Here is a 20,794-nt window from a genome sequence, read left to right on the forward strand (position 1 = left end):
GGGTCTGTCTCGTGACCTAATATTCCATTTTATTTCTGACTTAATAATAGAAAATGAAGTTTAAATAGAGAAAAAGTCCAGCCCTGGGCTTTTCCTCCCATGTCACTCAGATCAGTTGAATGCAGTAAAAATACTTGTTTTATTTGCGGTGCATATCAGCTATACTGAAATCAGCTCTCTGCATTTACTGATCTACTATCCAGTAAAATATACTAGAAGCAATGCGTTGCATACTCCAGCATCCAGGGAACAAATATCTAATAGGCTTGTTAAGGGGCCTTAGAGTGGTTCATCTCTGTTGGTACACCAGGTTCTTCACAACCCAGCCCACCTATGTAATGTTACAACTTCTCCATGATGTAGTTGGATTAGTGTGATTATCTTGCATCAATAAAAAAAAGGGTATCAATGAGAAAATTCTGATTGGAAAATCATTTGAATTGATTCCATGCATAACATCCAGTGTTTCAGTGCCAACAGCACAAAACACTGTCAAGAGAAACTTTGAAACCGGCTTCCTTTAAATGTCTTGTCTAGGCCACTTAGCAGCTGACAGTATATGAAAAATGCATGTATTCATGTCACAAACTAAGGCAAGAGAGGCAACCCTTCCCACTACCACCACTTACCTTATCTTCTCTCACCTATATGTGCACCGTGTAACTGCAAAAAGACTCCATAACTCCACGTTACAGGTATGTTTTTTTAATTACAGCTTTTACAATCATTATTATTGTTGTCATATTATATTCAATTATCATCACTACTCTCCAATAATATGAATTCAAATCATAACACAATTTGTTTTTCAAAATGTACACATACAAGTAGCATATCTTAAATGTCCATAATTTAAAACATATTTCTTTTTGTCAACCTCAAATGAAATTACAGTCAGTCTTAAAACTAAGTATGAAATGAACATACATTTTAATACACACACATACATACTGTACATACATACATACAATAGCAGTTATCATAAAAAATGATAAAAATAAAATACACACATTTTACAATGTCCTGACCCAAGCTTTCACATCATCGGATGGTTGATATCATGACGTTCACTCTAAAATGGTTGATTTTGGCATGCATATGATCACAAATGCTCCCTAACTATACTCTTTTTTTTTTTTTTCCCCTGTTTGAACAGGAGTTAGTCATAAAGCACTTTTCCAACTGTGTAATAATCAGTCCTATTCACATTTGTGCATCTCATCTCTGTTATGGCTTAAGAACATACATTTAATTTTCCGACTGAAAATTCTCCAAGTAAACGTCCCGCTCTGCAGACTGTCCTGTGTTGGGATGTTATTAGGCAGAATATGTTCTCTCATCAGTCTAAATCTGAACCAGATCAAATGAAAAGATGCATATCATTCTCTTGATCTGACCAGGAATGCATTTTCCAGGTTAAAAACTATAAATTAATTGTGTCAATACTGCCATTTCACACTCAGGAACAGAAGGTCAATTCACAATAGGCAATGGTCACTTTCTACAGGCCACTTTCTACAGAGTCAAACAGCATCATGCCACAACTATGGATAAAGATGGAGAGAAAGAAACTGAAAGAGATAGAAAACGATGGGTAAACAGACATTCACTCCTTATTTTATCATCTTTTCAGAAATCATTCACTCATTGTCTTTGATTATTTTGGGACACATGGCTCAAATGTTGTAGGTCATCTTCTTGTGTCCAGTTAAGTTTTAGTTCCTTTGTATTTCTTTTCTTTTTTTTTTTTTTTTACCCCAGGGTGTGATTTTTTCTCAGGTTGGTGGAGGTGGGCTTCTAGAAAAGCAAGAAAAAAAAAACACTTGAGGAACAACTGATTCAGCATCAGTTGACAGGTTGTTTTTTCAATGTGAGGAGGTTTTTCTCACCTGGTGTGCTTATCTTTAGCAGGAATATGTTCTAACTGACCCAGACTCTCCTCTTTGACCAGAGTTTACTGACAGAAAAAAAAAGACAGTCAGTAAGCGCAAGGGCAATACATTGTATCTAATAAGTGATGCTTTTCATGTTTTTGCTGTCTTTGGACTGCAACAAATGTCTATATGTGTAAAAAGTTTGCATGCAGAGATTGAGGTAACTCCCAGCAGCTATGATTACTCTAAAATACTAGAAACATTTTAAAACACTTTGCTCCAAAATGACAAAATCCATCTGAGAAAAGGGCTTGCTCCCACATCTGCAAGTCCTCAGTTTGCACACCCCTGCTTTGTCTCCTCACACCAAAGTCTCTAAGGTTTTAGGATCTGTCTTTCTAAACTAAAAGAGGTTAAGAATGCCATCGCCAGTTTCATAAAAACTCATAAAGCATCCTCAAGAAGAGCACCTCTTCCTCTCTTTTGGTGGGACCTTTAACCTTACATCACAGGTTCTCTATATCTGTACAACTTGTTGTAGTTGACAGTATTTAAAGTTGTGTAACTGGATTACTGAAAGCCCCTCTTAACATGCACAACATGTGAATTTCATCCGTATGACTCATGGCAATAAAACCCAGAGTTAAACGGGTTAGACATCACAATCAGCTGACAGGTTTGAATTTCCACTGGACTGCAAATATTTACATTGATTAATTCTGAATAATCCTAATAATTTTTCTTTTCAAAGGTCAGTACAGCATACTTGACTGAAAAAACCCCCCAGTATTGTTCCATTTCCTAAGGTAAATTTGGAAAGTAAAAATGTGCTCTATGCTGTTGGCAAGAAGAATCACAGCTGTAGAGCATACTGGGTACCAGTGATTGATTGTCTGGTGTAAACTACTAGAAATTGTGTGTTGGCTTGTGCACAGCATCTATTAGCTTAACCTTTATGGTTTCTTCTGCTATTTCTTGAATATATTTTTGTCAAAGATTAAAGACATCTTCATCATATAAAATGCTAAATCCACAAATCTCTGATTTTTGTCACTTGTCTGCAGCTGACGTCTCATCACGACTGGATTTGCATGCAGGCTCATCTTTGGCTGGGGGTCTGCATCACAAATTTTCGCTCTGACTTTTCAAGCATAGATGATAAGTAGCTTAACATTTTATGAGGCACATTGTGTCTTCATGACAAATGCCTAAGCTGCAAGCGACTGGAACGCCATGCCTGATCCAGGCAGAGCGACTGTCGTGCCCATTCAGAGCTGCAACTCCTCACCTTCACTCTGGACTTTCCTCAATGTGACGGAGGGGGTCGAGATGGCGGAGGCACGGAAGTTGGCAGGTAATGTTTCTGAGGAATCAGAGGTCACACCTCGAAGGTCCTTCTCTCGGAACATCTTCCTCCATGATGGTGACCGTGTAAATGTTTTTGTGCCATCCTGCTAAGACATTGATATAATGTTAGCAGTTAAACCTACCAGTCACAGCAGAGGCCATTTAGGCAATCTGTTAATAAGTGTTTATAAACCACTATTTGACCAAGAGTGTTTTGTTGTGACAATGTTATGCGGTTTTTAGTTTTACATGCTGTAACTAAGCCATTAGCACCCGTGTAAACACAGCTGAACCACTTCAGCAGGCCAACAATTTCCTGGCTGTGTCACATTCACTCTAAATTGTGCCAATAAGGCTTGCTTAATAATTAAGGGCGATTCTGTAGACAGCTATTTTATCACCAAAATGAAATGAGTTTGGTGCAACATATTTAACAAAGGGCAGAATTTGACACGGCCGCAAAACAAGCCTTGTTGTTTGCAACACACACTTCCATCTTTAAGCAGGAAAGACTATCAGGAAATATTTTTCAACGACAGGTGGCTTTGTTGTACCTCATCAGGCCTCCTCTCCGTTCCCATGGAGATAAGAGCATTGTATTCCTTCTCTAGAAGCTGCCTTGCCTGCCGAAGACATACTAGAGTTAGATGTAGTGGGGGTACAGACACTACAGAGACTTAATTGGCTGATTTAGGAGTTAAAAATTTAGATTATCTTCAAATGATCCAAACAGAAATGGCAGAATTCTACATTTTGAGAAAAGATCAAAACTTTGGAGGAGAGAAGAAGAGAAGGTTGTGTAATGCAGAGCACCTGCGTGTTCTGGTTTGGTATCTGAAGAAGCAGTGCCAGGTCAGTATAGTCAAAAGTGTCATCTAGTGCCAGCAGAGCACCATGGACCCCGCTCTCTAACAGGTTGTCCGCAAACTCTTTCAGACCGATGGACTGCACCCAACACATCACTCGCTCATTGGACCACACCATCACATCTGTGGAGAGGCACACAAAAAGTATTAGGATATAACAATATACAAATGCTGAGTGAGAAGAGCGGGCTGCACCATCGTCCATGACCTTACCTTGGTTCTGATGCTGACTCTCATCCCGCCTCCTCTCCAGCTCCTTCCTGTCATAGTTCAAGCGCTTCAAGCACATGATACCGTAGTGAAGGCTCACCCTGTATTTTAGGAGAACCCGTTAGACATTTTTTTCATGACAGCTGAAGTTAAATATGGGAAAGTCTACTTGAGCTGGTGAGATGGATGCCTTTACACACCTGTGGAAACTGTCCACCATCTTCAGCTGGCCCCTCAGTTCCTTCTTGGTGAGGTGATCAAGCATACGGGCATCGACCAGGGACTCCATGAAATAAGAGCGATATTGGGGAAGACCCAGACTGGGCAGCCATTCATTACCCACCCACTCATGGTTCATGTCTCCATAAGCCAAGATCTGAAGGACAAAAGGTTCATAAAGAGAAATTACTTGAATGAATAAGAAGCATGATGTCATGAGAAAGTATGAAATAATCCAAAGGGTATTTTACTTAAATACTGGAGCAGGTTAGAGTTAAATGTTGTACATTTTTTCAACCGCTTCTTCTAAGCTTGCCAATCTGACTTTGGCTACTTCTTGAGACTGATTAAAAAAACTACAGAACTAATTTTGTTGTCTCTCTTACATCTTGAACTCTCTGAGGTGAACAGCTGAGCTTCATCTGCTGTTTAAGGTAAACACAGAAAACTCTGATCCAATGGCAGTAACTCTGCTTTTACTCAGAGAACAGAATCTGACAATAATAAAGCTTCCACGTCTGCAGCTACAAAGAGAAAATTAACAGAGTTTGGCAATGATGCCAGCTTGTGCCAACTCCAAGCATTAGGTTTCATCTGACCCGAACCAATTTGAAACCGCACAGCTTCGCCCCATCTGAGTCACACTGTTTTCCACTCCATCCTGGTTCAGCAATAATTGATCTAAGGAGCCACCAGCTGACCAAACAACCTAACAATGAGCAAAACTTCGGTGTATGTATCTTAGTTTAACCTCCTCATCTTCTATAACCTGATTAAATGTAAATAACAGATTAAAGTATTCCATCTACGCATGTTTGTTTCGTCCAAATTTACCATGCGTGTAAAAGCATGCATTTACGGCCACACAAGGAGGCAGCACAAAAAGACCAACCGTAACCACAGGGACAAACGTATTCTATTTTCATCAACCTTATATATTGACTCACTTATTTAATATTACACAAGAATACTGACTTTATGTAACATTCAAAATTGAGATTCTTTCATTTCTTTACAGGTGTTTAACGTGTTATGTTGAACTAAGCTCTTAATTTAATCATAAAATGCCCAAATGATCAGTTTAATACATTTTAAGACTTATTTATCCTTAAATTTAACTTTCATTCAAGTGTAAGTCCTTCCACTTTTTATTTAAATAAGAAACAATATGACTGATAAATATTCTGTTCTGGTTTAATGTCAAGGCTGTTAAACAAGAGCTTGTTCAGAATTTCGTTATAGTAAAACAGTAAACAGCAAAAGGACAAAATAACTATTGGATATAATGTCACTAAGATTATCATAAAAAAGGACTCGCATATTTTCTGAAACCTAACAATCAGGGACACATGGTATTTTAAATGTTGTATAAGACTGCGGTGTAAGAAGATGGAGAAGTTCCTCACAACAAACAAACGCAGCAGCACTTGAAGTTCAGTTTAAACTTTATACAACGTCTAGTCCTCCTAGCTACGGGTTTCTCTCCAGCAGTTTCTCCTTCCTCAATGCTCCATAAGTGCACAAATACACACTTTATGTCACTTGCTTTGTGTTTTTAGCCATGCCTTTAATTCACCAAGAAGTCTGTGGTTTGTCTGTCTGCCTGTCACTTGTCCAGAAATACTTTAAAAAAAAAAAAATTAGGATTTGACTTATTAGGACACAGTAAACCCTCGGCTCATTCCAAACTTCTCTTTTTAATTTCACGCTGCCGTAGTCTGACCCACGCATGGCCATTTAAAGGCTTAGAAGTAACACTGCTCTGCAGTCTGCTTATGACTAATAGCCCTTATATCTGGGGACTGTAAAGCTAAAACACATATTTGTGATTTTTGGGTATGGTGTTGTGCCTTCATTTGAGATGTCTTTCTGGAAAAGCAAGATTTATGATTCAAGGGAGCAGCAGAGTGTTGTGTATGTAGGCTGTTGCCTGTTGACTCAAGGTGAGTTTAGCTTTTGGTTCAGGGGAAAATAACATAAAAGTATTCTAAAGTTGGGTTGTTTCAACACAAAGCAACTTATATTGAGGCAACTGGGAAAATTAAACTACCTTAGGCTAAAGCAACACCTTTTCCAATTAGTTTAATGTTTAATGACTAGTTTATGTCCTCTTCATGATAGCAATATGATCACTTTGAGCTTGATTTAGATATCAAATTAATAATAATAATAATAATATAAAATAATAATAATAATAATAATAATAATAATAATAATAGATTGGAATCATATAGCATTGAATCTACCATTCATCCATTCCACATGTGTTGCCACATGACAGAAATATGGCTGCTAATCCTCACCAATGGCCTCTCCAACCACTATTAAACATTTATACACCAGTGGTGCCAACACTGGAGGTAATGGGTAAAGCATCTTACCCACGGACATAATGGTCTAAGGATTAGGATGAAGTGGGGTTAAAGTGGTCATTTTACTGTACTTGTTATCAGGTAACCTGCTCTACTTCAATGGCACAAAGCTGTCTTTTGATCAAAAACCTGCTCTAAATATGGGTATTATAGGCTTGTGCACACAATGACAGAAATTTTTTTATTCAGGTCCACTGTTGATTGTGACATCTAGTTTTACAAGGAAAAGATGGAGAAAGCCAAGATGCTACAAGATGCTACGTTCCATAAATGAGTGGGTGATGTTTCAGTGGCAGTATCCATCTTTTTTTTTATTCTTTATCCTGTTTACCTTTTTTTCTTTTAGCAACCTTGAAGGTAAAAACAAAATTGTCTGTGGTTTTGTTTGTTCATTCATTCATTTTTTTCACCGCTTAGTCTAATTCAGGGTCCTGGGAAGCTGGAGCCTCCGAACAGTTGGGCGAGAGGCAAGGTACACCCTGGACAGGCCGCCAGCCCATCGCAGGGCTAGCACAGACAGACAAACAACCATTCACCTTCCCACTTAAGGACAATTTAGAGAAACCAATTATTCTAAATTATAGGTTCCAGTATTGTGTTTGTATCATAAAATAACTTCCATCAAATACAAAAAATTAGTCCTATAAATGCACTTTTTCTCAAAAAAGTCAAGACAAACATCATGCTGAAACAAGACAACTCCAAAGAACATTACAATTTAGGAGTATAGGAATGAATAAATACACAATTCACCAGTGATACAGACTTGATGGATTCTAAAATGTGTTTTCTATCTGTTACCAACTGAGAACGGTGGATCACATCTGAAAGAAAAGTAGTTCTCGCAGTGACTTTCTTAATAGGACATCAGTTATGCCCTATTAAAGTGTTATTATCAAACTCTTTATTATCAAACTCTCACCTGATCCCAGCTGAACTCCTTCTGCTCCTTTTGGTTCAGTCAGAGAGGTAGGTGAAGAGAAAAGGGAAAGAATTGCACAGAGAGGGAAAGATCAGCAGGGAGGAGTTTTTTTTGGGTTTTTTTTATGTGTGTGTGAGTGTGTGTGTGTGTGTGTTTGTGTGTATGTGTGTTATAGTGAATCAGTGCCAGGACAGAATGGAGAGAAGAGGCAGAAGGAGGAAAAGCTTTGTTAGTTTGTGAAAATTAGTTGGAAAAATACTACATCAACACAGACTTTCAGGGAATAGCAAGGGAAAGGTGAAGCCAAAAATGCCTAATCAGAGACAAAGAAAAAGAAAAACAGCTTGTCAACGTGAGAGACTTCTTGCTGCTATACCTCACTCTATTAGCTTTTATCAAACAGCTTTAACTAAAGAAAGGAAAAATCTTAACTATGTAATGAAGTATAATCCTCAGTCTTACTGGTTTGGTGGCAGCAGTGAGAGACTCCATCTCAGCATGTGTCATCCAAATATTACTGGTTGACTGCAATGAGAAAAGGCAAATTAATGTTATTTTCTTTCCCTAATGTCAGCAGGGAGTTATCAATATTCTAACTGTTTGCACATCTTAGGATTTTTTTTTAAATGTTTTTTCTCAGAGCCTTACAGAGCGCGTGCTTGCAGGAGCAGACGGACTTGTGAGGGAAACCATTTCCTGGATGGCTAAGCGAAGTTTCAGCCTGTGCAAGGGGTTGCTGATACCAATCTCCCTCTGAATCTCTGTGTCTGACAGATTGGCCATGATGGCACCGCTCTTTACATTGGCACGGCAGGCTGCCACGTACCATGCAGGCATGCCAACCCACAGCTGGGTAAACAGAAAGCAGACATCGAACATTTGGATTGATAAAAACTTTGAATTGTTGAATTAAACTGAGACAAAGCGAGTGTGTTCAACTGAAATTTTACAGGCTGTCGTGATATATGTACCTCAAGCCATGTGACTACAGTGGGGCCATCCCATGAGGCGAAAGGCAGACCTTGACGACAGGCTTCCTCTAACAAGTCGTGCCTGGAAAAGGGAGTGGAAAATCGAAGGTTGACATGGATTCATTTCTTTAAATATCCCCTTACCAGTGTCTCGCTTTAGAAACAGAAAATCCCATTCAATCATTTGGAATACTAAACGTCATATTTGTTCCTCACAGCGCCACAAAGCTCTGTATTTCATAACTTATACCAACAGTGCCAACCAAGCAGCTGTGCAGTTTTGCACCAGGTGCACTTTGATATACAGAAGGGTTCAAACATCACTTAAAAAAAGATGACTGATCTCACTTCTTTTTGCTACGGCGATCTTTCTCCACTGTTCCAGTTCCAAGTTTGGCCAAGCCCAATGGGTCAGCTGAACCAAGATCATCAGAGGGAGTGGAGGCTATAAAGAGAATCAGTTTTGTCAACACATTCGTCTAACACTATGACAAGAAATGTATCATTATTTAGTATGTAGTCCACAAACCCAATGAGGCAGATTCCCGTCCAGCGGCGCCCATCCTCCCTTTTTCCTTTTTGCCAAAGAGACGTCCGATAGAGGACTTAATGCTTTTCTTTTTGCTGGCTTTGTGGAGGGAATCCTGGCTGGCTGTTGTGGCACCATCAGCAGAAAGACTGGCCAAACAGTGGGAGGAAAAGCAGTGAAATCAACACACAACCTCATTGCAATACAACATTGATCATTAAGCCATATGAAGAGTTTACATGGTATTATCTTTTTTTTAAAGAATACCTGCGAAATTCACGGTGGTCATCAAGACCTGCTCCAGGGTGAGTGTGTGTCATTCTGTCCAATCGGAGGGCTCGAGGAACAGGTGGAGGGGTGGAGTCAATAAGGGCTAGGGCTCTGCATTCTTCGCCATCTTTGCTATTCTGCAGGCCAGAAAGAATATTCGATAGATGTACAAAGTGCAACTCAGTTTAACACTTTTAATTTGATGTTATAACAGCTGAGATGTAACACCTGTCGTTCAGTCTCCCTGGCAGGTGAATGTGGCAGGCGGGGTGTGGAATGTCCAGAACTGGGTGGCGAGGGAGATGCTAATGTGGAAGAAGTGATGGAGGGTGTCATGTAGCCTCTTCCAACACTGTCCCTTCCTCCCAGTGAGGATGGTGGTATGGGCGAGGCATCAAGGGCCACGCTACTGACTCGACTCTCAATTTCTTCAGCCCTCAGCTCTGTGCTCTCTTTCTCCTCCTGAATCAACCTTAGATGAACAAAGGAAACATTTCTCTTTAATGCAGACTAAAATACCGTTTGTCCAAAAAGACTTTAGTCCCATTTAGACCCGGACGCTTACTTAATCTCCTTGTTGATGGCCTCCAGTTGCTCCTGGAGCATGATGGCCAAAGTCTGCACATCTGTCTGTCCACTGGGAGAAAGAAGCTCAGATCCAAACAGAGTTTCTCTGTCCTCCTCATCATCAGAGCAGCCTCCCTCCACGCCTCCTTCATACCCTGGACCAAGCATAGTGCTGCTGTCCCATTCGCCATACTAACAAAAGAAAAGTGTTCAAAATAACAAATCACATCCACATCAGCAATATCATCAACATTAAATCACGCTAAGATTAGCACCTTGTTGCCATCATCCCGTGACGGCCCCCAGCGGCCACGGTGTGCCCGCCTGACCACCACTCCACTGGAGGCGTTGCCGTAGCCTGCTGGGAGTGAGCCACTACCCTGAGGGTACCGCAGCTCTGAAGCGCTCCCTGGAAGAGATCTTCGAAAAAGGGTGGAGGGAAGTGAGCTCACGCTGCCCGCCCTACGATAAGATCCAGAATTCACATGTTATGTCACAATATTTGAACGTCATAACGCTAGAGTTTCCGTTGTAAGTTGGTTTCCCTGGAAAAGAAAATATGTATTCAAAACACAGCATTAATGTAAATAAAGTGTGTATGTCTTATTTGCATATTTGTCTGCCAGATCAATTCCCTCCAGGCACAGTATGAATAATAAATTCAGAAAGCAGATTTTAGTGGACCAAATTTTGACTAAACAGAGGAGTAAACAAAGGTTTATACACAGCGAGGGGAATGTAAATATGGGTCCCTTGGGTTTAAAAATGTGTATTCATAATATAATGGGTGTATTGTATACAGATACCCTCATATTATTCACTGTGGCTAACCTGGAATAAGAAGAGCCAGGCCTGCCTCTCAGCTGGTCCAGCTCCAACTGAACTCGCTCAAGCTCAGCAAGGAGTTGTTCCTGTATCATGCAGGACAAAAGTTAATGATTATCAGTTTGTTCCTCTGCATTTCTAAACGTCGGACTCTGTAGGCACAGTGATGCACAGCTGAAATAGTGAATACCTTATTAGCAAGAAGATCATCTTGGATTTTCTTCATATTGGACAGCTCTTCAGAAAGAGCATTCTGCAAGCGAATAAAAATAAGGAATTACATCTTGGAATACATCTTCATGCACTTTTTCAAAGGGCAGCAGTTTTCTTTTCACCTTCTCCTCTAGTGCTGCCATCCTCTCTTTGAGGTGAAGCTGGAGTCTCTCATTGGACTCTGAAAGAAGTTTGTCCACCGTATCTGAGAGGCGTTTGTTGTGTTCATCATTCATCTTCTCCCTCTGCCTTGCCTGAAATGAAGCCACCAGAGATTCGCTCAGCGAGCAAACAAAAAGTTTGATTTTGCTACAAATCGAGAGTGTAGCCGAGCAGAGCAATATAAATGATTTACCCTCTGTAGCTCCTGGTTCTTCTCCTCAAGTTGAGCTTCCATTTGCCGCAGCCGCTCCTCAAAGTTTCCATGGCGCTCTTCTGCCTAAAGAAAGTCAACATGCAAATATTAATATAACTGTTTTTATAAGCTTAAATCATTAAATGATTAGATCGTTAATACATAATCTAATAATCTCTCACACTAGCTGTTAATGAAAATGGTGTTAAAATATGAAAAGCACCTTGTTGAGAGCAGCCACTCTTTGTGCAAGCTGGGCCTCGATTTCAGGCAACGTTTCAGCCCTCTGCAGGGTCTGCTGGAGCTTCTGCTTTGCCTCATCCAGACGTTCCTGCAGCTGCCTGTTCTTTTCCTCACTCTGGACAAACAGATGCAAGCACATGCTTATGAGCTCTGCAGCTGGAAAAGACCCTAAAGATCTCATTTCATTTTCTTTATCAAGCACAGCACAGAGTGAACAATTTTACTGCAGTGTATCAGATGACTTGAGACAAAATTTACTTGTCTGTGCAGGGATTCCTTGCTAGCAAGCTCATTCTCCAACTTGTCTTTGATATCATGGAGAGAGGTCGCCTCCCTCTGGGCACTGAGATACCTGCACGAAAGCACAAAAAACCCTTCCTGTAAGATCACTGCTGCAGCCTTTAATAAGAAGCATTTTGGTTATTGGTTCGGTAAAATACTGGTGTTAGCCTTAACACTCTGTGTTGATGAATAAAAAAACTTAACATAGAAATATCTCTTAAAAGTGTCATCAGGGATTAAAGAGCTTTACACACAGTTACCTACAGCCACACTTTATGAAGAACAGCTGTTTTCTTAATTTGGAAAAAATGCAAACAGGATGCATAAAGACTGTATAAGAAGGTGTCAAGACACCACTGTAAAACATTGTCTGCCATCAGGTGAAACACATGCTCCCCCTGCAATGTGCATCACAGCTGATGAATGGAATTTAAAAAGAAAAAAGAAGAAGAAGCAAAAGAATAGTCCAAGTAGATTGATAGAACTAACAAGACAGCAAAGATTACCTCCTTTCCAGTGTTGTAATTCTTTCTTCCATGTCTTCTCTTTGGCAAAGAGCCTGTAGAAGGCAGCAAATATAATAAAACACTATGGAACACAGTTACATTACAGGACTTAATTCTTGTTGTTACACAGCTGTGAAAACTCATACATGTCAAACAATTCAATTTATCATTATTATTTATTGAGGAAACTTTCTTCACTTCAAACATCTACAGTAAGAGCAACCTGTATAAAGCTGTTGAATCTTTCTTAATGTTCCAGGCATCATATGTATTATTACACAGGCCAGTAGTGTTAAAATATACTAGCAAAACCCCTGATGCTAAGGTAGCTCAGAGCATTGGCCAGGAAGAGACAGATTGGCCCAACAGACCTCTTTCACTTCCCTTTGGAGCTTCTGATTGGCCTCTTCTGACTTCGTCACCTCCCTCCTGGCGGCCGCAAGCTGTTCTTCTATTTCCCCAACCTGACATGACACCACAAAGAGACATGAGAAGACACAGGCTGAACCTATCTGAGTTGGTTTTGACTGCTACAGCACCAAGAGTAAACACAATAGTAGTTGCTTACAAATGTCCATCTGGTCGAAGCAAGACTAACATGCTGCCACATAACGACTTAAGGGTCACACGTCAAACATGACCAGTATGTCTCTTTTGTTTTTGTTTCCCCTTTCTAATCTGTTTCAGCACTCAGTGTTATAGCGCTTTACATGGCCAACATAATCTGAGGGTAATGCGTATAAATAGCGTAAAAATCTGCTTCCCAAATTCATTTCTCATGCTGTGCCTGTAGGGCACTGATCTGGTATACAAATATGCAAATTAGAAATATATGCTTTACAACTTAGAGCACTTTTCATGCAATGTTTGTTTGCATTCTCAGTTTTCGGCTTGTAATTTTATGCCTTTACATTTGTAAGATGGCAAATGGTTATGGTTAGGATATAAGTGTCATTCTCTTACTGTGCATTGATTTAATGTTATACAAAATTACACAAACGCCAGCTAATAACAAGCTACACAATTTGGTACAGAATAGTGCCTGTTTTACAAGAAAATGCTGTATTTGCTTCTTACAGCAGATTCAACAGTGTAAACAGACACTAAAGGGATGAGGGTGACTAGCAGAAATGCATAGTTTCTCTCCTTTTAAGATGTACCATGGCTACGTGAAAATGTTTTTTGTAGTTATATGTCAGTATTTTACTAATATAGTACAATAATACAATAATTTTACTGATTATTTCCACTGATCTGAGCTGGCAGAGCTTTCTGGGATAACAAGCATTTCCTTGTTAACAGGATTTAACAACATTTTGCTAGGACAGTTGTTCGGCCACAGTCTGATACAGTATATCACGGCTCTTTTAGATCTAAACTTAGACAAGGAGATATTTATTTATTTATTTATTTACAGATTCTTTCACTTCAGGTATTTCGGTTTTTTCGTTTCAGCTTACTTTTCATGCCTAAGCTTATCCTGGATCCCTCACCTGTCGGCACATGAGGGCCAGCCTCTCTCTCAGCTGGGAGAGTTCAGCTCGCTGTCGCTCTATCTCTCCTTCTCTCTGTCTATCAAGCTCTCCATCCTCCAGGCCAGATGAGGGACCATTGGGTAGCCGCTGGAATGATGACAGTATATCAGAAAATGAAAGTGATGAAGAAAAATAATTAAGTTAGAAGTCAGTTTAACTCCAGAGGACTCTATAAATCACACTGACACACCATGGTACCCATTGTCTACTTTTCTAACACATACACAAAAACAACTGGAACCAACATGCATAAAACCCTCCCTTACATCTTTCCCGCCGTCCACCCCTTGTTGACGTCTTTTAATTTGGTCTCTTAAAGAGATTACCTGAAAACAGGGAGACAAAGTGGGCAGAAAGACGACTCAAATTAGCATTTTCATCATAGTAAGTGTTTTCTAAAAAAGTAGGAATTCTTCTGCATCAGTATTTACCTCTTGAGAAGATGCTGCAAGTTGATCTTCTAACATGGACACCCTCTCGAGGGCCACACGGAGCCTCTCTCGAACCTGCAGGTTGAAGCAATCAGAAACAGCACAAGTTAACCTACAACACCAGTGCCCTTGCATTATCTTCCAACTATTCAGTTGTAGTATATGACGCACATTTACCGTTGATAGTCACATATATGGAGAGAGTCATGGAATGAAATGATGTAAATCATTCATTTCATTCAAGAAATTTTCACTTGATCTTTTTTTTCATCATTCAGAGTAACATTCACAAAGCCTACTTGAAGCTAATGTTGCAAATTTGCTAAGCAAACAGTGAATAATTTTACATTTAATGCAAAGATAAGCTTTGCATAGTGCCAAGTTTTTAATGTGCCAGAATGCACGCTGAACATGCTGTGTTTTTTACTGAAAAATGTTTCCTACAAGATAAAAAAAACTGTAAAATCCAGAGTGGAAATGGCTGATGGTGATGCTTTCATGTCATCTATCTGAGGTCTTTGATGCAATACCTTCCTGACTGGTGTGATGTTGTGATCAAACATTAACAAACCAGACATCAGCATATTTTTGTATGTGGAGCCTTTGCCAATACACCTCAAACATGAAAAGTTAATGTCATATGTAAATATTGTGTTTGTCTTTTTCAGTTTTTATTCTATTTCTGATATTATTACCTCTTCTCCTGCTGATAACCTCATTTTCCACAGTGGATTAATGAAGTTTTTCCTATTTTTATTCTGAAGTGTACAAAAGTGTGGCAGTATATGAATTGTGAGTAACTGGGCTGGTACCTGTTTAAACCAATAATTATCTTAAAGTTTAGGACATGAAACTGTAAATAATTCACATTTTTTAACTGGATTTTATAGTCAGTGTGGTTCTTATAATACTTCAGTAGTAATGATAATAGAAGAAGCAGCAGAGGCAGCATTAGTTCAAATATGATGGTTAAGCAGAAATACATCACACACAAAGCTCAGCTGTGTCCAAAGTCACACATTAAACAGTAAGCCCACATCTTGTGCTTACTATTTTCTAGTGCTATCTATTAGATTTTAAGTGCTTTATATAGTATACTCAAAGTGTCCCACAATGCACTGTGAAAAATAGTGTAGAACTGATGGCCAGACCATAATGCTTTGTGCCAAATGTAAAGAATCTCTGTGGGAAACTCCAAAACCTGCAATGGAAATGTGAGTAAATGTTTACATTTAAAGAACTTTCAACTTTGTTTGTCTCAGCTACAAGTTATGAGGTAATATTGCATTTTCATAACAAAGCTGTGTGAATTATTTACTTTAAAATAACAGATTTTATTCCTTTTTCTTTTCAATCATTGATTGGTTGATTGATTGGTTTTTTCTTAGCTGTATGAATGGACTCCAAATATTCATACAGGTTGTGATATTAAAGTAATGTGTAGAATAATGTGTAGAGGTATTTAATATATACTAAAATGTATAACTAAAAAGTTGAAATGGATTGCTGACTAAGTAAACCCCTCACATATTATGTTTAAGCCTATAATCTGTTCCACTAGTCAACATCATATGTGTGAGTGTGGGATTTTAAATACAGGCCTGGTTTTTATGTTAATAGCTTTTGAGCTTAACTAAATGTGATAAATATGGCTAATAGATCAATGTTGGCAAACTCTCGTTTTCAAACTGTCTTGGAGAATGAAGAGGTATTGCTCATGGAAGTCATGTTTATCTGTGTTGGGATTGCTCATGTAGTGTTTTTGTATCTTTTTTTTAAAATCAGTTCGAAGAGAATCTAACTAGTGCGGCATGAAGACAAATATTAAACACACCTTCTCATCCAGTGCCTTGTGGTGCTCAAACAGGGATTTGAGGGCCTTGAGGACTTCCACCTCACTGGAGACCCCTGCAGGGGACTGGGCTTGCCTCTTTACCACTGTCATCCTTAAACTGCGCTCGTGGCGAGACACTAGACACTCCAGGTGTTCAAGCAGTAACTGCAGGATTGAGAGGATCGAAAGGGAGGAAGAGAGGGAGGTGAAAGCAAGGTTTCAGGTTAAGGAAACAGTTTTAAGTGATGCAGAAACAAAATCTGCAAATAAAAACAGTGAGGTTAAGGTTGAAGAACAGATAGAAGGGTCGGAGGAGAGGAAGACAAATGACAGGTTGTAATAGTGACACATAGTCAAAATTGGGTTATGAGAAGAGTAAGATATAGCAAGTAGGGACAAGAAATGAGTGGGAGAATAACAGCGGATATAGACAAAAGAGGATGAAAAAGGAAAGGGAATGTGGATGAGAAAGAGAACTAAAAAAAAAAAAAAAAAAAAATCAAATGAAAAAATTTCACACCCACACAACCACAACGGGTCAGTAAGACAACGCTGCCTGCTAATAAGCAAAATGGCTGCTAAACATCTTACACGTGTGTTGTTTCTCTCTGCCTTGAGCTCAGCAATTTCTTCCTCCCTCTCCAGAAGCTGCTCCCGGCAAACATTCAGCTCTTTAGTCAGCACAGCAAACTCCTGTGGAACAGACAATGTTATTAGTGCATGTTATTAATACTCCATGTTGTCTGCACGGCCAGCTGGGGCTGCACATAGGGTTTTAAAAAAATAATAATAACTCAGGCAAGATATCAGAATTACTATGATTCTGTAAATCAAATACAATTGCTCTACACATATATGAAATTCTAAAATACTACAAATATACATAACCAAAGGATTCCAGAAATATGGTGCGTGAAACACCTGAGACTGGGAATGTAGGAGGGTGAACATGATGTAAACCTACATAACAACCATGTGAATCACTGACACAGTTTCTACTCTCTGTTGCTCATCCTCCTCTGTGAACTCTTATTCATGGATGGATTACATCACACTGTTACACAATGGCTCAGGACTGGAATGCACAAGAAAGACCCCCAAAAACAAAGCATCAATAAGCCATTAACAATTCCTCTGGGAAGGTACGTGGAATGTCTAAGTGTAAAGACAGAGCTTGTTTTACATGATTTGCTTAAAAAAAGAACACTAAACCTGCACAATCTTTGCTCAATGACGTCTTTATGTTTCCATAAAAAGAGCATCTAAGGTTTCATCTGAGAGGCAATAGCTGTTTATGGCAATAATGTTGAAGAAGTTTACGCTCTATTCTGCTTGCTTTATGATTCGAAAAACCGTTGAAAGGAGACACATAAAATGTGTGTGCATTTAAAAGAGGACAGGAAAGTCAGAGACCAGAGAGAGATCTATACAGATGGTGACACAGTGGGTTCACTGGCTCTTGGCCTTATGGGATTGTTTCTTGTTTGGATGGGGGTCAGTTCTCAGTTGGCTTCCCTTGTCCCCATGTCGTTTCTTTTCTATTTCAACTCCCTCTATTTCTGTAGGCCATAGTTTCAGTACATTTCAATGAATCTAGTGTTTCTTTCTTCTATGTGCATAATGTTAGACACACAAAAAATACCATTTTGAAAATATTTTCATCCTGTATCTAAAATGCAATATAATAAAGATTTGACTAATCAAATAAAAAATAATTATTACCCAAATTAAGCAGTTTAAATTATTTAAATCGATGGAGCGCTGCTTCTTCTTTGTCTTCTTCTTATTCTTATTATAGCACTCATTTTGTGAAAAGTTTCACCTTCATTTTCTGGGTTACCATTGTGTGTGACAAAAGGGTCTCCTTCTAGGCCTGATCACTTTAAACAAACAACAATCGAGCACATCATGAAGCTTTAACCAGCTGCCTACTGGGAGACACCATGTATGAGGACATACTGTAACTATTCAGAGCAGAAGGGGGTTGTAGTCTATCTAGCGTATTCAACAAGGGAAGACAGAAGACTGAGGAGATAAATATAGAAATAAACCAGTGTCACAACACCATGTTCGGCTCATTATAGATGTCTTAGTGTTGTTCAGGGATATGGGTTGTGAGAACTTTGTTAAAAAAGTCATTATACATGCTATACTGCACACTAATAGCTCCATATATTACCTACTGTTGGAGATTTGGGAGAGCACCTATCAAAATAATTCCATTTGTATGCTGCAGAGGACAGCTATAAGAATTGTCAATGAATCAGCCTGTTATAAACCAACCAACAGAATAGTTTCAGACTCAGTGCCTTTAAATTTTATGATTAGGTTGAGCTCAGTACTGCAATAATAATGTACAACACAAAATAAAACCCTTTTCAAGTTACATCCAGACATTTTTTTTTAAATACAAAAACCGTTACAGACTTATTACAGAAGACAAAGGCCGTGACAGACATAAAAAAGATGTATGCATGTTAAAAGGGTAAAACTGTTGCCATAAATTTGATTAAGAATTGAGACTGCAATTAAGACTCGGTTAAGTGGTGTTATTCTAAATATTTGTATGTAATGATGTGTGGGTATAAAACACTTTGGCTTCAAGCCCACACTTTTTTTTTTTATCTTTTTAAATTAAAATCAATTGTCGATTAATAATATTAGTTTGTTTATCTTTATTTATGTCAAGTGAAATAATGGTGGATTCTCCAGCTATGCTAAGAAGGCAGCCAGAATTATTGCTTTAATTAACATGTTGAACCAGCTGAAAAGACACTGATGAAATCAAACAGTGCAGATGGGTAAAAAAATTTTTAAAAAACCCAAGAGGGTCAATCCCTGATTCTCCAGACATTTCATGCGTCAAATGGCTTAGTGCACATCAGCCTCAACAGACTTTGAAACATGAAACAGACTGATCGCAGAAAAGCCTGACTGAATTTCATTTGGCTGAACTATATCACACACCTAGAGCATTAAAGCTGAAACTTGTAAGGAACTCCTAAAAAAATGTCAGGGACAGGTAAAACATGGGGATTTGTTCCGATAGAAAATGAGAAAGGTGTTTAGACAAAAACTGGTGGAATAAAATTTTCCAGATTCCCTTAAAGGTTTACATGCTATTTGACAGCGTTAAATAAAAAAAAAAAAAAAAAAATAAAAAAAAAAGAATTAAATAAAAAGTATTTATTTACTCTTGCCTTAGGCTATTACCAAACATTATCTTCCATGGTCATTAATCATTCCAAATAGGCCGAGAAACATAATGAAAATCTTAGTACACAATAAGGCCAATAACAGATGCAAGTAAAACTAAAGACAGCACACATTAATAAGAAAGTCAAGCATATGTAAAAACAATATTAGAGGGTGAGAGACGGGTAACGCTCCAATGTCTAACAATGCTTCCTGTTTCATAAACAAACTAAATATACAATAAATCACATTAAAACACAGTGATACTTCATAGCCTTAGGTAGATGAAGAACACACCATGTTACCCCAAAAAGAGAACTTTTCCTCAACAATCCCTCATTGAAATGCACCCTGACACAACTGATTCCTCATCAAACAAAAGCAATATACACTCGCAACGTTACCTGTGGCAGAGCAATTGATAGCTGCCTCTGAAGTGACTCCTTTTCATGGCCGAGCTCCCGGAGGCGAAGCTGAGCAGTGCCCAGACTCTCCTGTGTCTCCCTCAGGTTCTCCAGAAGCCTCTCTCTCTCCGTCAGCATGTTCACCATTAGAGATTCCAAGTTCCCCGTGCTGCCTCCTTCATCGCCTCCACCTCTAGGCTCCCTGCCGCTGAATCCTCCTCCACCCATCGCACCCCCGGGACCTCCAACACCTGCTCCTGCAGGTGAGGAGGGGCCTCCACCAGTGCCGCTTCGCCCATCCTCAGATATGGTGGGCATAACTTCGCACATCATCATGAGACCGTGGTGTGTGAGTCAGGGTAATATTAAAAAGCTAAATAGGGGGGATTGTACGTGCAAAATGTCTGTCGTCGTGCCTTGGGTTTTGTTATGAGCTTGTACTAAAAGTTTAATGTATAAAATATAAATCTTTACATCTTCAGATTTCCAAAAATATTATCCCTTTTGACATGTCCATATCTACATCTTCCTGTTTTTATTGTCTGTGAGTTTGTTCCCTGGCCGATGCTCACTTGTCTACCATCACATAGCCCCAATCTGATTGCTAAATGATCAGAATGTCTTGGAGTCCCCCTTGTTTTGTAAGCCAAAGAGGTATCTACAGTGATTCCCTTACGTAGCTAGCTTGTGGATGGCGAAGGGTAAGAAAGGGAATGGGGTGAGGGGGGAGGAAGGGATAAAGAAGGGCAGATTATCCTAAATTGGGTCCACAAGGCAGATCTCCTCACAGTGCCAGGATAAGAGCTGGAAAACAGAGCAGACAA

General features: G+C 39.2%; 1 protein-coding gene across 1 annotated transcript; it reads right to left on the reverse strand.

Annotated features, from left to right (window-relative positions):
* Positions 1 to 1,702: 1,702 nt before the first annotated feature.
* LOC306771765 (liprin-alpha-3-like) lies at positions 1,703 to 20,306 on the reverse strand (the record flags this gene model as incomplete). Its single annotated transcript, XM_079261072.1, has 31 exons — positions 1,703 to 1,797; positions 1,890 to 1,957; positions 3,163 to 3,325; positions 3,776 to 3,844; positions 4,035 to 4,210; positions 4,301 to 4,398; positions 4,498 to 4,673; positions 7,811 to 7,837; positions 8,273 to 8,335; positions 8,459 to 8,659; positions 8,782 to 8,863; positions 9,130 to 9,226; positions 9,311 to 9,459; positions 9,578 to 9,717; positions 9,809 to 10,052; positions 10,146 to 10,339; positions 10,423 to 10,609; positions 10,979 to 11,058; positions 11,163 to 11,225; positions 11,308 to 11,439; positions 11,541 to 11,624; positions 11,764 to 11,898; positions 12,042 to 12,135; positions 12,572 to 12,624; positions 12,943 to 13,035; positions 14,065 to 14,193; positions 14,373 to 14,432; positions 14,538 to 14,612; positions 16,372 to 16,536; positions 16,963 to 17,064; positions 19,971 to 20,306. The coding sequence occupies 30 exons, from the start codon at positions 20,304 to 20,306 to the stop codon at positions 1,905 to 1,907; spliced, it is 3,720 nt and encodes a 1,239-aa protein (XP_079117198.1). The 3' UTR covers positions 1,703 to 1,797; positions 1,890 to 1,904.
* Between the last annotated feature and the right edge of the window lie 488 nt (positions 20,307 to 20,794).

This window comes from Telmatherina bonti (genome assembly GCF_933228915.1).
Source record: "Telmatherina bonti genome assembly, chromosome: 21".
Lineage (NCBI taxonomy): Eukaryota > Metazoa > Chordata > Actinopteri > Atheriniformes > Telmatherinidae > Telmatherina > Telmatherina bonti.